This window comes from Oncorhynchus gorbuscha, unplaced genomic scaffold (genome assembly GCF_021184085.1).
Source record: "Oncorhynchus gorbuscha isolate QuinsamMale2020 ecotype Even-year unplaced genomic scaffold, OgorEven_v1.0 Un_scaffold_4052, whole genome shotgun sequence".
In the NCBI taxonomy this organism is placed as follows: domain Eukaryota; kingdom Metazoa; phylum Chordata; class Actinopteri; order Salmoniformes; family Salmonidae; genus Oncorhynchus; species Oncorhynchus gorbuscha.
In genome coordinates this window covers 19,508-39,506 of record NW_025745253.1, presented here as the reverse complement: position 1 = coordinate 39,506, position 19,999 = coordinate 19,508, and the positions used below count along the sequence as shown (strand labels likewise).

The 19,999-nt window shown below is 45.5% G+C and overlaps 1 protein-coding gene across 1 annotated transcript; it reads left to right on the top strand.

The window, feature by feature from the left end:
- Positions 1-7,904: 7,904 nt before the first annotated feature.
- Positions 7,905-19,439, top strand: LOC124018159 (protein Hook homolog 3-like). Its single transcript, XM_046333426.1, has 6 exons — positions 7,905-7,978; positions 10,481-10,568; positions 11,839-11,844; positions 13,068-13,102; positions 13,272-13,354; positions 19,342-19,439. The coding sequence occupies exons 1-6, from the start codon at positions 7,905-7,907 to the stop codon at positions 19,392-19,394; spliced, it is 339 nt and encodes a 112-aa protein (XP_046189382.1). The 3' UTR covers positions 19,395-19,439.
- Positions 19,440-19,999: the final 560 nt, after the last annotated feature.

Genomic DNA, 19,999 nt, shown 5'->3' with positions numbered 1-19,999 from the left:
TCATGTCCCTACAGTGCCTCTAGTCTTAGTATGTTCATGTCCCTACAGTGCCTCTAGTCTTAGTATGTTCATGTCCCTACAGTGTCTCTAGTCTTAGTATGTTCATGTCCCTACAGTGCCTCTAGTCTTAGTATGTTCATGTCCCTACAGTGCCTCTAGTCTTAGTATGTTCATGTCCCTACAGTGTCTCTAGTCTTAGTATGTTCATGTCCCTACAGTGCCTCTAGTCTTAGTATGTTCATGTCCCTACAGTGCCTCTAGTCTTAGTATGTTCATGTCCCTACAGTGTCTCTAGTCTTAGTATGTTCATGTCCCTACAGTGTCTCTAGTCTTAGTATGTTCATGTCCCTACAGTGTCTCTAGTCTTAGTATGTTCATGTCCCTACAGTGTCTCTAGTCTTAGTATGTTCATGTCCCTACAGTGTCTCTAGTCTTAGTATGTTCATGTCCCTACAGTGTCAATCTTAGTATGTTCATGTCCCTACAGTGTCTCTAGTCTTAGTATGTTCATGTCCCTACAGTGCCTCTAGTCTTAGTATGTTCATGTCCCTACAGTGTCTCTAGTCTTGGTATGTTCATGTCCCTACTAGTCTTGAGTATGTTCATGTCCCTCAGTGTCTCTAGTCTTAGTATGTTCATGTCCTACAGTGTCTCTAGTCTTAGTATGTTCATGTCCCTACAGTGTCTCTAGTCTTAGTATGTTCATGTCCCTACAGTGTCTCTAGTCTTAGTATGTTCATGTCCCTACAGTGTCTCTAGTCTTAGTATGTTCATGTCCCTACAGTGTCTCTAGTCTTAGTATGTTCATGTCCCCCAGTGTCTCTAGTCTTAGCATGTTCATGTCCCTACAGTGTCTCTAGTCTTAGTATGTTCATGTCCCTACAGTGTCTCAGATGTAGTATGTTCATGTCCCTACAGTGTCTCTAGTCTTAGTATGTTCATGTCCCTACAGTGCCTCTAGTCTTAGTATCTTCATGTCCTACAGTGTTCTCCCTCTAGTCTTAGTATGTTCATGTCCCTACAGTGTCTCTAGTCTTAGTATGTTCATGTCCCTACAGTGCCTCTAGTCTTAGTATGTTCATGTCCCTACAGTGTCTCTAGTCTTAGTATGTTCATGTCCCTACAGTGTCTCTAGTCTTAGTATGTTCATGTCCCTACAGTGCCTCTAGTCTTAGTATGTTCATGTCCCTACAGTGCCTCTAGTCTTAGTATGTTCATGTCCCTACAGTGTCTCTAGTCTTAGTATGTTCATGTCCCTACAGTGTCTCTAGTCTTAGTATGTTCATGTCCCTACAGTGCCTCTAGTCTTAGTATGTTCATGTCCCTACAGTGTCTCTAGTCTTAGTATGTTCATGTCCCTACAGTGTCTCTAGTCTTAGTATGTTCATGTCCCTACAGTGTCTCTAGTCTTAGTATGTTCATGTCCCTACAGTGCCTCTAGTCTTAGTATGTGATTGTGTCTAACATAACATCTTTGTTTCTCCAGGCATGGTTCCACTGGACAGTAACGAGGGCTCTGATTCGCTGGCGGCAGAGATCGTCACCCCAGAGATCCGGTATGATTGGTTGAGTTCCCAGAAATCTATCATTTTTCTGTTGTGTTGAACTCTGATGTGTTATCTGCTGTCATCAAATCAAATCAAATCAAATTTATTTATTTATAGCCCTTCGTCGTCAGCTGATATCTCAAAGTGCTGTACAGAAACCCAGCCTAAAACCCCAAACAGCAAACAATGCAGGTGTAAAAGCACGGTGGCTAGAAAACTCCCTAGAAAGGCCAAAACCTAGGAAGAAACCTAGAGAGGAACCGGGCTATGTGGGGTGGCCAGTCCTCTTCTGGCTGTGCCGGGTAGAGATTATAACAGAACATGACCAAGATGTTCAAATGTTCATAAATGACCAGCATGGTCAAATAATAATAAGGCAGAACAGTTGAAACTGGAGCAGCAGCACAGTCAGGTGGACTGGGGACAGCAAGGACCATCATGTCAGGTAGTCCTGGGGCACGGTCCTAGGGCTCAGGTCCTCCGAGAGAGAGAAAGAAAGAGAATTAGAGAGAGCATATGTGGGGTGGCCAGTCCTCTTCCGGCTGTGCCGAGTGGAGATATAACAGAACGTGGCCAAGATGTTCAAATGTTCATAAATGACCAGCATGGTTGAATAATAGTAAGGCAGAACAGTTGAAACTGATTTGATTTGATTTTGATTTGATTTATCTGCTGTCATACTTTCTAAACATTTCAAAGATTAGTACTTTCCGTTTCCGTTAAAATCGCTAAACCAATTAGACCTTTCTCTTCTTCTCTGACACACTTCCCCTCTGGTCGGTTTGACATTCTCCGCTCTGCTCGACACAGCCAGATACACAACGTGACCAAAAGTATGTGGACACCTGCTCATCCCCATTATCTCATTCCAAAATCGTGTGCGCTGATATGGAGCTGGTCCCCCCTTTGCTGGCTATAACAGCCTCTCTTCTGAGAAGGCTTTCCACTAGATTTTGGAATATTGCTGTGGGGTCTTCCTGAGCGTTTCACTTCACAATAACAGCACCTACTGTTGGCCGGGAAGCTCTAGCAGGGCAGAAATTTGACTTACTGACTTGGAAAGGTGGCATCCTATGACTGTGCCACATTGAACGTCACTGAGCTCTTCAGTCTGCCATTTACTGCCAATGTTTGTCTATGGAATTGCATGGCGGTGTGCTCGATTTCTACACCAGTCAGCAACAGGTGTGGCTGAAATATAGCCACATTTACTCATTTGAAGGGGTGTCCACATACTTTTGTCTAAAGAGTGTACAATTCATGAATATCACAAAGAATTGATCAAGAAGTTTAAGTCAACGCGATTTAGTTTCTGGTGCAGCTTGAATCATTTAGTCCCTTGTGTACCTTCAATGCCTTTCTTTTTGTGCTCTGTGGAAGGCTGACGAATGGCCTGGTTGGGTAATGTACTATAATAGACTGATGAGTGGCCTGGCAGGGTAATGTATTATAATATACTGATGAGTGGCCTGGTTGGGTAATGTACTATAGACTGATGCGTGGCCTGGCTGGGTAATGTACTATAATAGACTGATGAGTGGCCTGGCTGGGTAATGTACTATAATAGACTGATGAGTGGTCTGGCAGGGTAATGTATTATAATATACTGATGAGTAGCCTGGTTGGGTAATGTACTATAGACTGATGCGTGGCCTGGCTGGGTAATGTACTATAGACTGATGCGGTGCCTGGCAGGGTAATGTACTATAGACTGATGAGTGGTCTGGCTGGGTAATTCATGTACTACAGACTGATGAGTGGTCTGTGGCTGGGTAATGTACTATAGACTGATGAGTGGCCTGGCTGGGTAATGTACTATAGACTGATGGTGGCCTGGCTGGGTAATGTACTATAGACTGATGCGGTGCCTGGCAGGGTAATGTACTATAGACTGATGAGTGGTCTGGCTGGGTAATTCATGTACTATAGACTGATGAGTGGCCTGGCTGGGTAATGTACTATATGATGCGGTGCCTGGCGATAATGTACTGGTAGCTCAGTTTGGCTGGGTAATGTACTATAGACTGATGCGTGGCCTGGCTGGGTAATGTACTATAATAGACTGATGAGTGGCCTGGCTGGGTAATGTACTATAATAGACTGATGAGTGGTCCTGGCTGGGTAATGTATTATAATATACTGATGCAGTGGCCTGGCTGGGTAATGTACTATAGACTGATCGTGGTCTGGCTGGGTAATGTACTATAGACTGATGCGGTGCCTGGCAGGGTAATGTACTATAATAGACTGATGAGTGGCCTGGCTGGGTAATGTACTATAGACTGATGAGTGGTCTGGCTGGGTAATGTACTACAGACTGATGAGTGGTCTGGCTGGGTAATGTACTATAATAGACTGATGAGTGGCCTGGCTGGGTAATGTACTATAGACTGATGAGTGGCCTGGCTGGGTAATGTACTATAGACTGATGAGGTGCCTGGCAGGGTAATGTACTATAATAGACTTGAGTGGTCTGGCTGGGTAATGTACTATAGACTGATGAGTGGCCTGGCTGGGTAATGTACTATAGACTGATGAGTGGTCTGGCTGGGTAATGTACTATAGACTGATGAGTGGCCTGGCTGGGTAATGTACTATAGACTGATGAGTGGTCTGGCTGGGTAATGTACTATAATAGACTGAGTGGTCTGGCTGGGTAATGTACTATAATAGACTGATGAGTGGCCTGGCTGGGTAATGTACTATAGACTGATGCGTGGCCTGGCTGGGTAATGTACTATAGACTGAAGGGTAAATATGCTATAGACTGATGCCTGGCTGGGGTAATGTACTATAGACTGATGAGTGGCCTGGCTGGGTAATATACTATAGACTCATGAGTGGCCTGGCTGGGTAATGTACTATAGACTGATGAGTGGCCTGGCTGGGTAATTAATGTACTACAGACTGATGAGTGGCCTGGCTGGGTAATGTACTATAGACTGATGAGTGGCCTGGCTGGGTAATGTACTATAGACTGATGAGGTGCCTGGCTGGGTAATGTACTGTGGGATGAGAGTTATTCTTGTTAGTTATGTAATAATGTTCAGTATGTCACCAGATCCTTCAGAGTTACATCAGCTCTGTTTTAGCTGCTTTCAGGAATAACATTCCCTGCTGCAGCTAGTGTTAGCGTAGCATAGTTCAGTCTAGTGGCTGGTAACACAGCTAGCGTTAGCGTAGCATAGCTTAGTCTAGTGGCTGGAAACACTGTTTGCAGTGAAACCTTGAAATCAGCCCTTGCCTTGACAGGAAGCCAGTGTAGGAGGCTAGCACTGGAGTAATATGATGGTTTGGATCTAGTCAAGATTCTAGCAGCCGTGTTTAGCACTAACTGAAGTTTATTTAGTACATTATCCGGGTAGCCGGAAAATAGAGCATTGCAGTAGTCTAATCTAGAAGTAACAAAAGCATGGATTAATTTTTCTGCATCATTTTTAGACTAAAGGTTCTGATTTTCACAATGTTATGAAGAAAAAAGCTCCTCTTCAAATATTTTGTAAATGTTCGTCAAAAAAAGTGTACAACCGTCGAGATTAATTGTCAGATCAAATCAAATGTATTTATATAGCCCTTCGTACATCAGCTGATATCTCAAAGTGCTGTACAGAAACCCAGCCTAAAACTCCAAACAGCAAGCAATGCAGGTGTAGAAGCACGGTGGCTAGGAAAAACTCCCTAGAAAGGCCAAAACCTAGGAAGAAACCTAGAGGGAACCAGGCTATGTGGGGTGGCCAGTCCTCTTCTGGCTGTGCCCCGGTGGAGATTATAACAGAACATGGCCAAGATGTTCAAATGTTCATAAATGACCAGCATAGTCGAATAACAATAAGGCAGAACAGTTGAAACTGGAGCAGCAGCACAGTCAGGTGGACCCGGGGGACAGCAAGGAGTCATCATGTCAGGTAGTCCTGGGGCATGGTCCCTAGGGCTCAGGTCAGTTGAAACTGGAGCAGCAGCATGGCCAGGTGGACTGGGGACAGCAAGGAGTCATCATGTCAGGTAGTCCTGGGGCATGGTCTAGGGCTCAGGTCCTCCGAGAGAGAGAGAGAGAAGAAGGAGAGAATTAGAACGCACACTTAGATTCACACAGGACACCGAATAGGACAGGAGAAGTACTCCAGATATAACAAACTGACCCTAGCCCCCGACACATAAACTACTGCAGCATAAATACTGGAGGCTGAGACAGGAGGGGACAGGAGACACTGTGGCCCCATCCGAGGACACCCGGACAGGCCAAACAGGAAGGATATAACCCCACCCACTTTGCCAAAGCACAGCCCCCCACACCACTAGAGGATATCTTCAACCACCAACTTACCATCCTGAGACAAGGCTGAGTATAGCCCACAAAGATCCACAAAGATTTACATTTACATTTAAGTCATTTAGCAGACGCTCTTATCCAGAGCGACTTACAAATGGTGCATTCACCTTATGACATCCAGTGGAACAGTCACTTTACAATAGTGCATCTAAATCTTAAAGGGGGGATACTTATCCTATCCTAGGTATTCCTTAAAGAGGTGGGGTTTCAGGTGTCTCCGGAAGGTGGTGATTGACTCCGCTGTCCTGGCGTCGTGAGGGAGTTTGTTCCACCATTGGGGGGCCAGAGCAGCGAACAGTTTTGACTGGGCTGAGGCGGGAGCTGTACTTCCTCAGTGGTAGGGAGCGAGAGCAGGCCAGAGGTGGATGAACGCAGTGCCCTTGTTTGGGTGTAGGGCCTGATCAGAGCCTGGAGGTACTGAGTGCCGTTCCCCTCACAGCTCCGTAGGCAAGCACCATGGTCTTGTAGCGGATGCGAGCTTCAACTGGAAGCCAGTGGAGAGAACGGAGGAGCGGGGTGACGTGAGAGAACTTGGGAAGGTTGAACACCAGACGGGCTGCGGCGTTCTGGATGAGTTGAAGGGTTTAATGGCACAGGCAGGGAGCCCAGCCAACAGCGAGTTGCAGTAATCCAGACGGAGATGACAAGTGCCTGGATTAGGACCTGCGCCGCTTCCTGTGTGAGGCAGGGTCGTACTCTGCGGATGTTGTAGAGCATGAACCTACAGGAACGGGCCACCGCCTTGATGTTAGTTGAGAGCGACAGGGTGTTGTCAAGGATCACACCAAGGTTCTTAGCGCTCTGGGAGGAGGACACAATGGAGTTGTCAACCGTGATGGCGAGATCATGGAGCGGGCAGTCCCTTCCCGGGAGGAAGAGCAGCTCCGTCTTGCCGAGGTTCAGCTTGAGGTGGTGATCCGTCATCCACACTGATATGTCTGCCAGACATGCAGAGATGCGGTCGCCACCTGGTCATCAGAAGGGGGAAAGGAGAAGATTAATTGTGTGTCGTCTGCATAGCAATGATAGGAGAGACCATGTGAGGTTATGACAGAGCCAAGTGACTTGGTGTATAGCGAGAATAGGAGAGGGCCTAGAACAGAGCCCTGGGGGACACCAGTGGTGAGAGCGCGTGGTGAGGGAGACAGATTCTCGCCACGCCACCTGGTAGGAGCGACCTGTCAGGTAGGACGCAATCCAAGCGTGGGCCGCGCCGGAGATGCCCAACTCGGAGAGGTGGATCTCCGCCACGGCACAGCCCAAGGGGGGGGCAGCAGACAGGATGACAACAACAGTGAATCAACCCACTCAGGGGCGCACCCCACTGTTTCTTGGGACCTAGAATTATCATCTCTGTTTTGTCAGAGTTTAAAAAGTAAAACATTTGCTGCTGTCTATTTCCTTATGTCTGAAACACTTCCAGGTTAGGCAATTTTGGGGCTTCACCATGTTTCATCTGCACAACAATGAATGTTGACATTGTGTTTCCGAATGACATCACCAAGAGTTAGAATATATAGTGAAAACAGTAGTGGTCCTAAAACAGAACCTTGAGGAACACTGAAACTTACAATTGATTTGTCAGAGGACAAACCATCCACAGAGACAAACTGATATCTTTCAGACAGATCAGATCTAAACCAGGCAGGAACTTGTCCGTGTAGACAAATTATGGTTTCCTAACTAGACATGTTTATATCTAACTAGGCGTGTTAGGGCCTAACTAGGCGTGTTAGGGCCTAACTAGGCGTGTTAGGGCTAACTAAGCGTGTTAGGGCCTAACTAGAGCGTGTTAGGGCCTAACTAGGCGTGTTAGGGCCTAACTAGGCGTGTTAGGGCCTAACTAGGCGTGTTAGGGCCTAACTAGGCGTGTTAGGAGCCTAACTGGGCGTGTTAGGGCCTAACTAAACTGATTTAATCCCATTTCTACATGGGAATCTGTCCCTGTGTTTTGTTCCCAGAGAGAAGCTGATCAGACTGCAGCATGAGAACAACATGCTGAAGCTGGCCCCAGGAGGGTTCTGATAATGAGAAGATCGCTCTGCTGCAGGTTACTGGAGGGCGCAAACAGTAGGAAGAACGAACTGGAGACAGAAAACAGGTGCACACTACACACTACACACTATACACTATATAGTACACACTATACACTACATTTACATTTAAGTAATTTAGCAGGCGCTCTTATCAGAGCGACTTACACACTATACACTATATATACTATACACTACACTACACACTATACACTATATAGTACACTATACACTATATAGTACACACTATACACTACACACTATACACTATACACTATACACTACACACTATACACTATACACTACACACTATATAGTACACACTATACACACTATACACTACACACTATACACTATATAGTACACACTATATAGTACACACTATATACACTATACTACACACTATACACTATACACTACACTATAGTACACACTATACACACTATACACTACACACTATACACTATATACACTACACACTATATACACTATTATACACTACACTATACACTATACACTATATGTATACACTATACACTATACACTATATACACTATACACTACACACTATATAGTACACACTATACACTACACACTATATAGTACACACCCCCTACACTATACACTATACACTACACACTATACACTATACACTATACACTACACACTATATAGTACACACTATACACTATACACTACACACTATATAGTACACACTATACACTATACACTACACACTATATAGTACACTATACACTATACACTATGCACTATACACTACACTATACACTACACACTATACACTACACACTATACACTACACACTACACTACACACTATACACTACACACTACACACACTACACTACACACTATACACTACACACTACACACTATATACTACACACTATACACTATACACTACACACTATACACTATACACTATACACTATACACTACACTACACACTATACACTACACAGACACACGCTACACAGACACGCTACACAGACACACGCTACACAGACACTATACACTACACAGACACACGCTACACAGACACACGCACACAGACACAGAACACAGACACGCTACACAGACACACGCAACACAGACACACGCTACACAGACACACGCTACACAGACACACGCTACACAGACAGATGCACGCTACACAGACACAGACACACGCTACACAGACACACGCTACACAGACACACGCTACACAGACACACGCTACACAGACACACGCTACACAGACACACGCCACAGACACACGCTACACAGACACACGCTACACAGACACACACACGCACGCTACACAGACACACACACACGCACGCTACACAGACACACACGCGCACGCCACAGACACACACACGCACGCTACACAGACACACACACGCACGCTACACGACACACGCACGCTACACAGACACACGCACGCTACACAGACACACGCACGCTACACAGACACACGCACGCTACACAGACACACGCACGCTACACGACACACGCACGCTACACAGACACACGCACGCTACACAGACACGCACGCTACACAGACATACGCCACACAGACACACGCTGCACAGACATCGCCACACAGGCCACGCCACAGACACACGTTACACACACACACGCTACACAGACACACGCTACACGCTACACAGACACACGCTACACAGACACACGCCACACAGACACACGCTTCTTCTATTCCATTAAAAATTGTATTTTTCTTATACACCAAACCCAACCTTTGTAGATTGCAGGTCCCCACGCGGGACGGAAGAACAAAATCCTATTTTCCCTGACCTTAACAATAACCTTAACCTGAAAATCCTAAGCCTAACCCTAAAACTAACCCCAACACTAGTTCTAACCGTAATCCTAAACCTAATTCTAACCCCAACACTAATTCTAACCTTAATCCTAAACCTAATTCTTACCCCAACACTAATTCTAACCTTAATCCTAAACCCTAATTCTAACTCAACTCCTAACCTAATTCTAACCTTAACCCTAAACCTAATTCTAACCTTAACCTAAACCTAATTCTAACCTGAATCCTAAACCTAATTCTAACCCCAACACTTATTCTAACCCTAAGGCCTAGTTCTACCCTAAACCTAATTCCTAACCTTAACCTAAACCTAATTCTAACCTTAATTCTAGCCTTAAACCTAATTCTAACCTTTAACCCCTAAACCTAATTCTAACCTAACCTGAACCTAAAACCCCAACACTAATTCTAACCTTAACCCTAAACCTAATTCTAACCTTAATCCTGGGCCTAATTCTAACCCCAACACTAACCTTAACCCTAAACCTAATTCTAACCTTAATCCTAAACCTAATTCTAACCTTAACCCTAAACCTAATTCTAACCTTAACCCTAAACCTAATTCTAACCTTAACCCTAAACCCCCTAGATACAGCATTTGACCTTGTGGGGATTAACAACATGTCCCTAGCTGGTCAAATTGTTGTTTGTTTACTACTCTAGTGGGATGGTCTGGTGTTAAGTATAGTTAAACAAACAAACATGGTGACTGTGTGTGTTTCCAGACTGGTGAACCAGAGACTGATCGAGGGTCAGAGTCAGGTGGAGGAGCTGCAGAGGAGTCTTCAGGAACAGGGCTCCAAAGCAGACGATGTGAGTACCACTAAAACTGATCTCAGATCAGATTAACTCCCTGATTTTACGACTATCAGAGCGCTTAGTAAACAAACTGGAAACGACAGAACCCACGACATCCTGTCCTGCTATGGGGGCTGTTAAGTTTAGAACCCGGTGAGGAGGGCTTGTTCTCGTTGTTTAGAACCCGATGAGGAGGGCTTGTTCTCGTTGTTTAGAACCCGATGAGGAGGGCTTGTTCTCGTTGTTTAGAACCCGATGAGGAGGGCTTGTTCTCGTTGTTTAGAACCCGATGAGGAGGGCTTGTTCTCGTTGTTTAGAACCCGATGAGGAGGGCTTGTTCTCGTTGTTTAGAACCCGATGAGGAGGGCTTGTTCTCGTTGTTTAGAACCCGATGAGGAGGGCTTGTTCTCGTTGTTTAGAACCCGATGAGGAGGGCTTGTTCTCGTTGTTTAGAACCCGATGAGGAGGGCTTGTTCTCGTTGTTTAGAACCCGATGAGGAGGGCGTGTTCTCGTTGTTTAGAACCCGATGAGGAGGGCTTGTTCTCGTTGTTTAGAACCCGATGAGGAGGGCTTGTTCTCGTTGTTTAGAACCCGATGAGGAGGGCTTGTTCTCGTTGTTTAGAACCCGATGAGGAGGGCTTGTTCTCGTTGTTTAGAACCCGATGAGGAGGGCTTGTTCTCGTTGTTTAGAACCCGATGAGGAGGGCTTGTTCTCGTTGTTTAGAACCCGATGAGGAGGGCGTGTTCTCGTCGTCACGTCGGGTCATTGTCGTTCTCTTACATGGCTTTTTTTAACCTTTACTGATGCAGCAAAATAAAGCAACACGTTACAAATACGAGTCTGTTTCATTGTCCTCATACATCAGAACAACTCGTAAACTGCCTGGATGTTGTTGTCATTTCTCACTAACATTCTAACACTGTGTTGTGGTATGTGTTGTTGTTGTTGTGTTCTGTTTGTTGTCTTACTCATGTTGTAGTGTTTGGAAGTCATTGGTTGGTTGTCCTGCCAGCCTATCCTGTTAGGAGGCTAAAGGTCAGGTCATCTGTATAGCGGCTCCTGTCTCTCTCTCCGCCATGACATCGTCAGGAGGAATGATATGTTTGTGACGATGTTAAACGCCCGTTGTCCTGTCTTTCTCTCCTCACTGCATGACTAACCTAACTGAAATGCTTCTCTCTCTCTTTCTGTCTCTCTGTCTCTCATCTCCTCTCATCTCCTCTGTGTGTCTGTCCTGCATTAAATCGTCTCTGTTTTCTCTTTAATTCTGCTTCCCCATTCAGGCGATTGTAAGTATAGCTTGGAGATCGATCCTAGTTTAGACGCCTTACTCCGCTGCTCGCTGACAAGGTGTAATAGTTTCATTCTATTATAGTTATATTAGTGCTTAAATACTTCAGGATTTTGGCAGTGATCATATTTATTTACTTCCCCAGAGTCAGATTTTTTTATTTTTTATATTACCTTTATTTAACTAGCCAAGTCAGTTAAAGAACAAATCATTTTTTACAATGACGGCCTGCCCCGGCAAAACCCGGACGACGCTGAGCCAGTTGTACGCCTGCTCTATGGGACTCCCAATCACGGCCCGGTTGTGGTACAGCCTGGAATTGAACCAGGGTCTGTAGTGACGCCTCTAGCACTGAGATGCCTTAGACCACGGCGCAACTGGGAAGCCCTGATAGACTCGTGGGTACAGTTTTATGTCTCTGTGTCCAGTAAGAAGGAAGTTAGAGGTAGTTTTATGAGCCAACGCTAACTAGCGTTAGCGCAATGACTGGAAGTTTATAGGTATCTACTATCATGCTAGCAGAGACCCATAGACTTCCAGTCATTGTGCTAATGCTGGTAAGCGATTACTCTGGTGCTAGTCAGCAACTTCCTTCAAACTGCACGCAGAGACATGAATGTTATCCAGGAGTTCATCGGACTCTGGGGAAGTAGATAACGGCCCTTTTTAAGAAGTGCCTTTTCAATCTACAGTCCCTGCTGGTGGTCAGGGTGCCTCTAGTCTCTATAGAAGCTTTGTTTCCGAGCTACACTCTTATGTCATACCACATGAGGTATCAATCTTAACTGCTTAATCTGTGTAGCTCAGTTGGTAGAGCATGGTGCTTGTAACGCCAGGGTAGTGGGTTCGATCCCCGGGACCACCCATACGTAGAATGTATGCACACATGACTGTAAGTCGCTTTGGATAAAAGCGTCTGCTAAATGGCATATATTATTATATTACATTCATGGCCTTTTTTTTAATGTAAGGAAAATACATTAATATCCAGGACTCTCATTTTCTTCACGGTAATCTAAACCTGGAAATCAATATGATAACATCAAATATGTCGCAACGTAATTCCAAGCCATCCAATGTGATGAGATGTAATTTATCTCAATCAGAAAAGGGAACATTCACCAACCCATAGGCCTACATGATATCATTACTGCTTTACAATGCCCTCTGATGAAATTACTACAACCAACATTGTTTTTTTTGTTTGTTTTTTTTTTAAAGTCAATCATTCTGAAGAAGAAAAATGATGCTCACATGTAAGTAACTTTTTTTAAAATCTATTGTGAAATGTTATTATTATAATTATTTTTTTGTTAAATTAAGATTGGGACGTTTGAAAGTTTGGTCAGATCGATTGAAGATGATGCTTGTTTGTGGCGTTTCCTGACTGTCTGTTGCTGATGATGTTGTTGTGGTCTCTAAAAGGGAGAAATTACGGGAAGTGAACAGTGAACTGCAGAAGAAGTGTGCGCACATCGATGACTTGGAGCCCAAGTACACCTCTAGTTGTAAGTTATTTTTATTACTTCTCATTGAACTTGTTCATTTAACATATATGATAATAATAAACATATATAGAACTAATAATAAACTCTAGTAGAAGACCAATAGAACTCTAGTTTAAGACCAATAGAACTCTAGTAGAAGACCAATAGAACTCTAGTTTAAGACCAATAGAACTCTAGTAGAAGACCAATAGAACTCTAGTAGAAGACCAATAGAACTCTAGTAGAAGACCAATAGAACTCTAGTAGAAGACCAATAGAACTCTAGTAGAAGACCAATAGAACTCTAGTTTAAGACCAATCGAACTCTAGTAGAAGACCAATAGAACTCTAGTAGAAGACCAATAGAACTCTAGTAGAAGACCAATAGAACTCTAGTAGAAGACCAATAGAACTCTAGTTTAAGACCAATCGAACTCTAGTAGAAGACCAATAGAACTCTAGTAGAAGACCAATCGAACTCTAGTAGAAGACCAATCGAACTCTAGTAGAAGACCAATCGAACTCTAGTAGAAGACCAATAGAACTCTAGTAGAAGACCAATAGAACTCTAGTAGAAGACCAATAGAACTCTAGTAGAAGACCAATAGAACTCTAGTAGAAGACCAATAGAACTCTAGTAGAAGACCAATCGAACTCTAGAAAGACCTAGAACTCCAATTAACTCTAGTAGAAGACCAATAGAACTCTAGTAGAAGACCAATCGAACTCTAGTAGAAGACCAATCGAACTCTAGTAGAAGACCAATAGAACTCTAGTAGAAGACCAATAGAACTCTAGTAGAAGACCAATAGAACTCTAGTAGAAGACCAATAGAACTCTAGTAGAAGACCAATAGAACTCTAGTAGAAGACCAATAGAACTCTAGTAGAAGACCAATCGAACTCTAGTAGAAGACCAATAGAACTCTAGCAGAAGACCAATAGAACTCTAGTAGAAGACCAATCGAACTCTAGTAGAAGACCAATAGAACTCTAGTAGAAGACCAATAGAACTCTAGTAGAAGACCAATAGAACTCTAGTAGAAGACCAATCGAACTCTAGTAGAAGACCAATCGAACTCTAGAAGACCAATCGAACTCTAGTAGAAGACCAATAGAACTCCCCACAATAGAACTCTAGTAGAAGACCAATAGAACTCTAGTAGAAGACCAATAGAACTCTAGTAGAAGACCAATAGAACTCTAGTAGAAGACCAATAGAACTCTAGTAGAAGACCAATAGAACTCTAGTAGAAGACCAATAGAACTCTAGTAGAAGACCAATAGAACTCTAGTTTAAGACCAATAGAACTCTAGTTTAAGACCAATAGATCTCTAGTTTAAGTTTACCAATAGAACTCTAGTTTAAGAAGACCAATAGAACTCTAGTAGAAGACCAATAGAACTCTAGTAGAAGACCAATAGAACTCTAGTAGAAGACCAATAGAACTCTAGTAGAAGACCAGAACTCTAGTAGAAGACCAATAGAACTCTAGTAGAAGACCAATAGTTTAAGACTCTCTAGTAGAAGACCAATAGAACTAGAAGACCAGAACTCTAGCTTAAGACCAATAGATCTCAGAAGACCAATAGAACTCTAGTAGAAGACCAATAGAACTCTAGTAGAAGACCAATAGAACTCTAGTAGAAGACCAATAGAACTCTAGTTTAAGACCAATAGAACTCTAGTAGAAGACCAATAGAACTCTAGTAGAAGACCAATCAACTCTAGTAGAAGACCAATCAACTCTAGTAGAAGACCAATCGAACTCTAGTAGAAGACCAATCGAACTCTAGTAGAAGACCAATAGAACTCTAGTAGAAGACCAATAGAACTCTAGTAGAAGGCCAATAGAACTCTAGTAGAAGGCCAATAGAACTCTAGTAGAAGGCCAATAGAACTCTAAACTATAGCAACATATACCAACATACACCACATCATAGATCATATTAAGTGAAATACAGTTTTAAGAAGTGATTATTGAGCTCTGACTTAAAGGCATTGAGTTCATTCCAGGACCCATTGATTTTAAGCATGTCTTTAGAGTCCCAAACAGTCTTTGATCATTTGACCAGAGTGACAGTGAAGACTGTTTCGGCCTGAGGAGTTCACTGAGGTATTGGGGACCAGAGGCATTGAGAGTTTTGAAGACTAACAGGAAGTTGATTCTGAATATGGTGGGCAGCCAGTGGAGAAAGGCTCAAGGGCGTGATGTGGTTAGACCTCCGGGTTCCTGTGAGGGACCCTGGCAGCTGTTCTGCACAAGCTGTTGTTGAGTTGCTGGAGATTGTTTGACATCCAGGCCTTGATGTCATCCAGACAGCTGGTGAGGGTGTTACTGGACGAGAGGAAGTGCAGGGTGGTTTTTATGTAGATCTGTTTGTCGTCAGCGTAGCAGTGGAAATGGATGCCGTGTTAAATGATTAGGAGACCAAAGGGGAACGTGTAGATTATGAGTAGGAGTGGACCTAAGACGGAGCTCTTGAGGGACACCACAGGTAATTGTGGTGGGTTCTGACTTGGCATTTCCTACGGCAACATATTGTGTGCTTTTGGTAAACTGGTGAACCAGTTTAATGAGAGTACTGTCGATCCAGGAGGGATGTCGATGGCGGAACTGGGAGGACGAGGATGTTCGGGAGTCCACTGTCAGTTGACATGAGGAAGGGGTTTACACCTCTGACGAGGGCTGTTTCTGTACTGTGGTTAGGCCTGAAACCGACGGAAGGACAGTCTCAGAGGTCATTGGAGGTCAAGTTTGATGAGCTTTTGTTGACTTGTTGATCAGTTTCCTTTATAAAATGTCGGAGAGTGGAGGAACAAGATTTCAGTAGGGTTGTGGAGATGGAGTCAAGGCCACAGCTTGGACAATATCTCAGCAGGTGAGGTCAGAGTAAAGCAGTTTATGGAAGGTTAGATACATTTGGGAGGTGGGGGGAGTGACAATTCCCACGTATGTGGAGAATCTTCCACAGTCCTCTGTCGTAGCAGCATTGTTGATGGGTGACTCAGCTGGTTTGAGTAGGTATTTAATGGTGGATAAGGGTAGCATGGGTTTGGCCAGTGGTTGTCTACTAGGTTTCAGTAGGTGGACCTGGTGTAACATCAGGTTTCAGTAGCAGGTGACCCTGTGGATTGCTAGGTTTCAGTAGTACGTAGACCTGGTGTAACATCAGGTTTCAGTAGCAGGTGGACCTGGTGGATCATCGGGTTTTCAGTAGCAGGTGGACCTGGTGGATCATCAGGTTTCAGTAGCAGGTGGACCCTGTGGATTGCTAGGTTTTCAGTAGCAGTGGACCCTGTGGATGATTAGGGTTTCAGTAGCAGGTGGACCTGGTGGATCATCAGGTTTCAGTAGTAGGTGAACCCTGTGGGATGATTAGGTTTCAGTAGCAGGTGGACCCGGGCGTAACATCAGGTTCAGTAGCAGGTGGACCCGGGCAACATCAGGTTTCAGTAGCAGTGGCAGGTGGACCCGAGGCGTACATCAGGTTTCAGTAGCAGGTGGACCCGAGCGTAACATCAGGTTTCAGTAGCAGGTGGTGTAACCGTAGCAGGTGGAAACATCAGGTTTCAGTAGCAGGTGGACCCGATTGTAACATCAGGTTTCAGTAGCAGGTGGACCTGGTGTAACATCAGGTTTCAGTAGCAGGTGGACCCGGTGTAACATCAGGTTTCAGTAGCAGGTGGACCGGTGTAACTTCAGGTTTTGAACATCAGGTTTTCAGTAGCAGGTGGACCTGGTGGATCATCAGGTTTCAGTAGCAGGTGGACCCGGTTGGATCTATCAGGTTTTCAGTAGCAGGTGGACCCTGTGGATTGCTAGGTTTCAGTAGCAGGTGGACCCTGTGGATTGGTTTCAGTAGCAGGTGGACCTGGTGGATCATCAGCAGTAGTAGGTGAACCCTGTGGATGATTAGGTTTCAGTAGCAGGTGGACCCGGCGTAACATCAGGTTCAGTAGCAGGTGGACCGGCGTAACATCAGGTTTCAGTAGCAGGTGGACCCGGCGTAACATCAGGTTTCAGTAGCAGGTGGACCGGGCGGTAGCAGGTGGACATCATCGTTTTCAGTAGCAGGTGGACCTGGTGTAACATCAGGTTTCAGTAGCAGGTGGACCCGGTGTAACATCAGGTTTCAGTAGCAGGTGGACCCGTGTAACATCAGGTTTCAGTAGCAGGTGGACCCGGTGTAACATTAGGTTTCAGTAGCAGGTGGACCTGGTGTAACATCAGGTTTCAGTAGCAGGACCTGGTGTATCTTCAGGTTTCAGTAGCAGTAGTGGACCCAGTAGCAGGTGGACCTGGTGGGTCATAGGTTTCAGTAGCAGGTGGACCTGGTGGATCATCAGGTTTCAGTAGCAGGTGGACCCTGGATTGCTAGGTTTCAGTAGCAGGTGGACCCTGTGGATGATTAGGTTTCAGTAGCAGGTGGACCTGGTGGATCATCAGGTTTCAGTAGCAGGTGAACCCTGTGGATGATTAGTTTCAGTAGCAGGTGGACCCGGCGTAACATCAGGTTTCAGTAGCAGGTGGGACCCAACATGGAGTTTTCAATGTGGAACCTTTCATCAGGTTTCAGTAGCAGGTGGACCCGATGGCGTAACATCAGGTTTCAGTAGCAGGTGGACCTGGTGTAACATCAGGTTTCAGTAGCAGGTGGACCCGGTGTAACATCAGTTTTCAGTAGCAGGTGGACCGGTGTAACATCAGGTTTCAGTAGCAGGTGGACCCGTGTAACATCAGGTTCAGTAGCAGGTGGACCCGGTGTAACATCAGGTTTTAGTAGCAGGTGGACCCTGTGGATGATTGGACCTGGTGGATTCAGGTTTCAGTAGCAGGTGGACCTGGTGGATCATCAGGTTTCAGTAAGGTGAACCCTGTGGGTCATCAGGTTTCAGTAGCAGGTGGACCCGGGCGTAACATCAGGTTTCAGTAGCAGGTGGACCCGCGTAACATCAGGTTTCAGTAGCAGGTGGACCCGGCGTAACATCAGTTTTTTTCAGTAGCAGGTGGACCCGGGCGTAACATCAGGTTTCAGTAGCAGGGTCTGGACCCGGTGTAACATCAGGTTTTCAGTAGCAGGTGGACCGGTGTAACATCAGTTTCAGTTTCAGTAGCAGGTGGACCCGGTGTAACATCAGGTTTCAGTAGCAGGTGGACCGGTGTAACATCAGGTTTCAGTAGCAGGTGGACCGGTGTAACTTCAGGTTTTAGTAGCAGGTGGACCCAGGTTTTAGTGATTGTTAGTTTCAGTAGCAGGTGACCTGTGGTGTAACATCAGGTTTCAGTAGCAGGTGGACCTGGTGTAACATCAGGTTTCAGTAGCAGGTGGACCTGGTGGATCATCAGGTTTCAGTAGCAGGTGGACCCTGTGGATTGCTAGGTTTTGGCGGCAGGTGGACCCGGTGTAACATCAGGTTTCAGTAGCAGGTGGACCTGGTTAACATCAGGTTTCAGTAGCAGGTGGACCTGGTGGATCATCAGGTTTCAGTAGCAGGTGGACCTGGTGTAACATCAGGTTTTGTAGCAGGTGGACCCGGTGTAACATCAGGTTTCAGTAGCAGGTGGACCTGGTGTAACATCAGGTTTCAGTAGCAGGTGGACCTGTAACATCGTTTGGTATGGACCTGGTGTAACAGGTTTCAGTAGCAGTGGACCTGGTGGATCCATCGGTTTCGTAGCGGTGGACATCAGGTTCAGTAGCAGGTGGACCTGGTGGATCATCAGGTTTCAGTAGCAGGTGGACCCGGTGTAACATCAGGTTTCAGTAGCAGGTGGACCCGATTGTAACATCAGGTTTCTGTGAGGTCAGAGATGACAAGCTCGCCTGTGATGACAAGGTCTAATGTATGATTGTGGGTGAGAACAAATATATAAAAAATGTGGATTTTCGCAGATGTTTTATCCCAAGTTTACTTAGCTGCACGTTCTCAACCCTTTTCCTTTCATTTCTATGAACTGTGTGTAACTCTTTGGTGTTATGTTTGATTTGTTTTCTCTCTTCCAGCCCAGAAAGTAGAGGAACTGGAAGAGGCGTTAAAGAAGAGGATGAAGACATGAAGCAGATGGAGGACAGATATAGAAGTACCTGGAGAAGGCGAAGAGTGTTATCCTGACCCTGGACCCTAAGCAGAACCAGGGCCCGGCACCAGAGGTCCAGACCTGGGAAGAACCAGCTGCAGGAGAGGGAAAGGATGCTGCACTCTCTGGAGTACCAGGGGCTGGGTTATGGTTTAAGGGTTAGGATGTAGGAGGAAGGTTTGGGGATGGAGGAGGGGATGGAGGAGGGGGTTAGGGTTGGGGGAGGGGATGGAGGAGAGGGGTTGGGGAGGGGATGGAGGAGGGGGTTAGGGTTGGGGAGGTGATGGAGGAGAGGGTTGGGGAGGGGAAGGAGGGAGGTTAGGGTTGGGGAGGGGATGGAGGAGAGGGTTGGGGAGGGAATGGAGGAGTGGTTGGGGAGGGGTTAGGGTTGGGGATGGAGGGAGGTTAGGGGTTGGGATGGAGGGAGAGGGTTGGGGAGGGAATGGAGGAGTGGTTGGGGAGGGGTTAGGGTTGGGGATGGAGGAGGGGGTTAGGGTTGGGGGGGTGGAGGAGGGTTGGGGATGGGGAGGGGGTTATGGTTGGGGATGGAGGAGGTTAGGGGTTGGGGAATGGAGGAGGGGGGT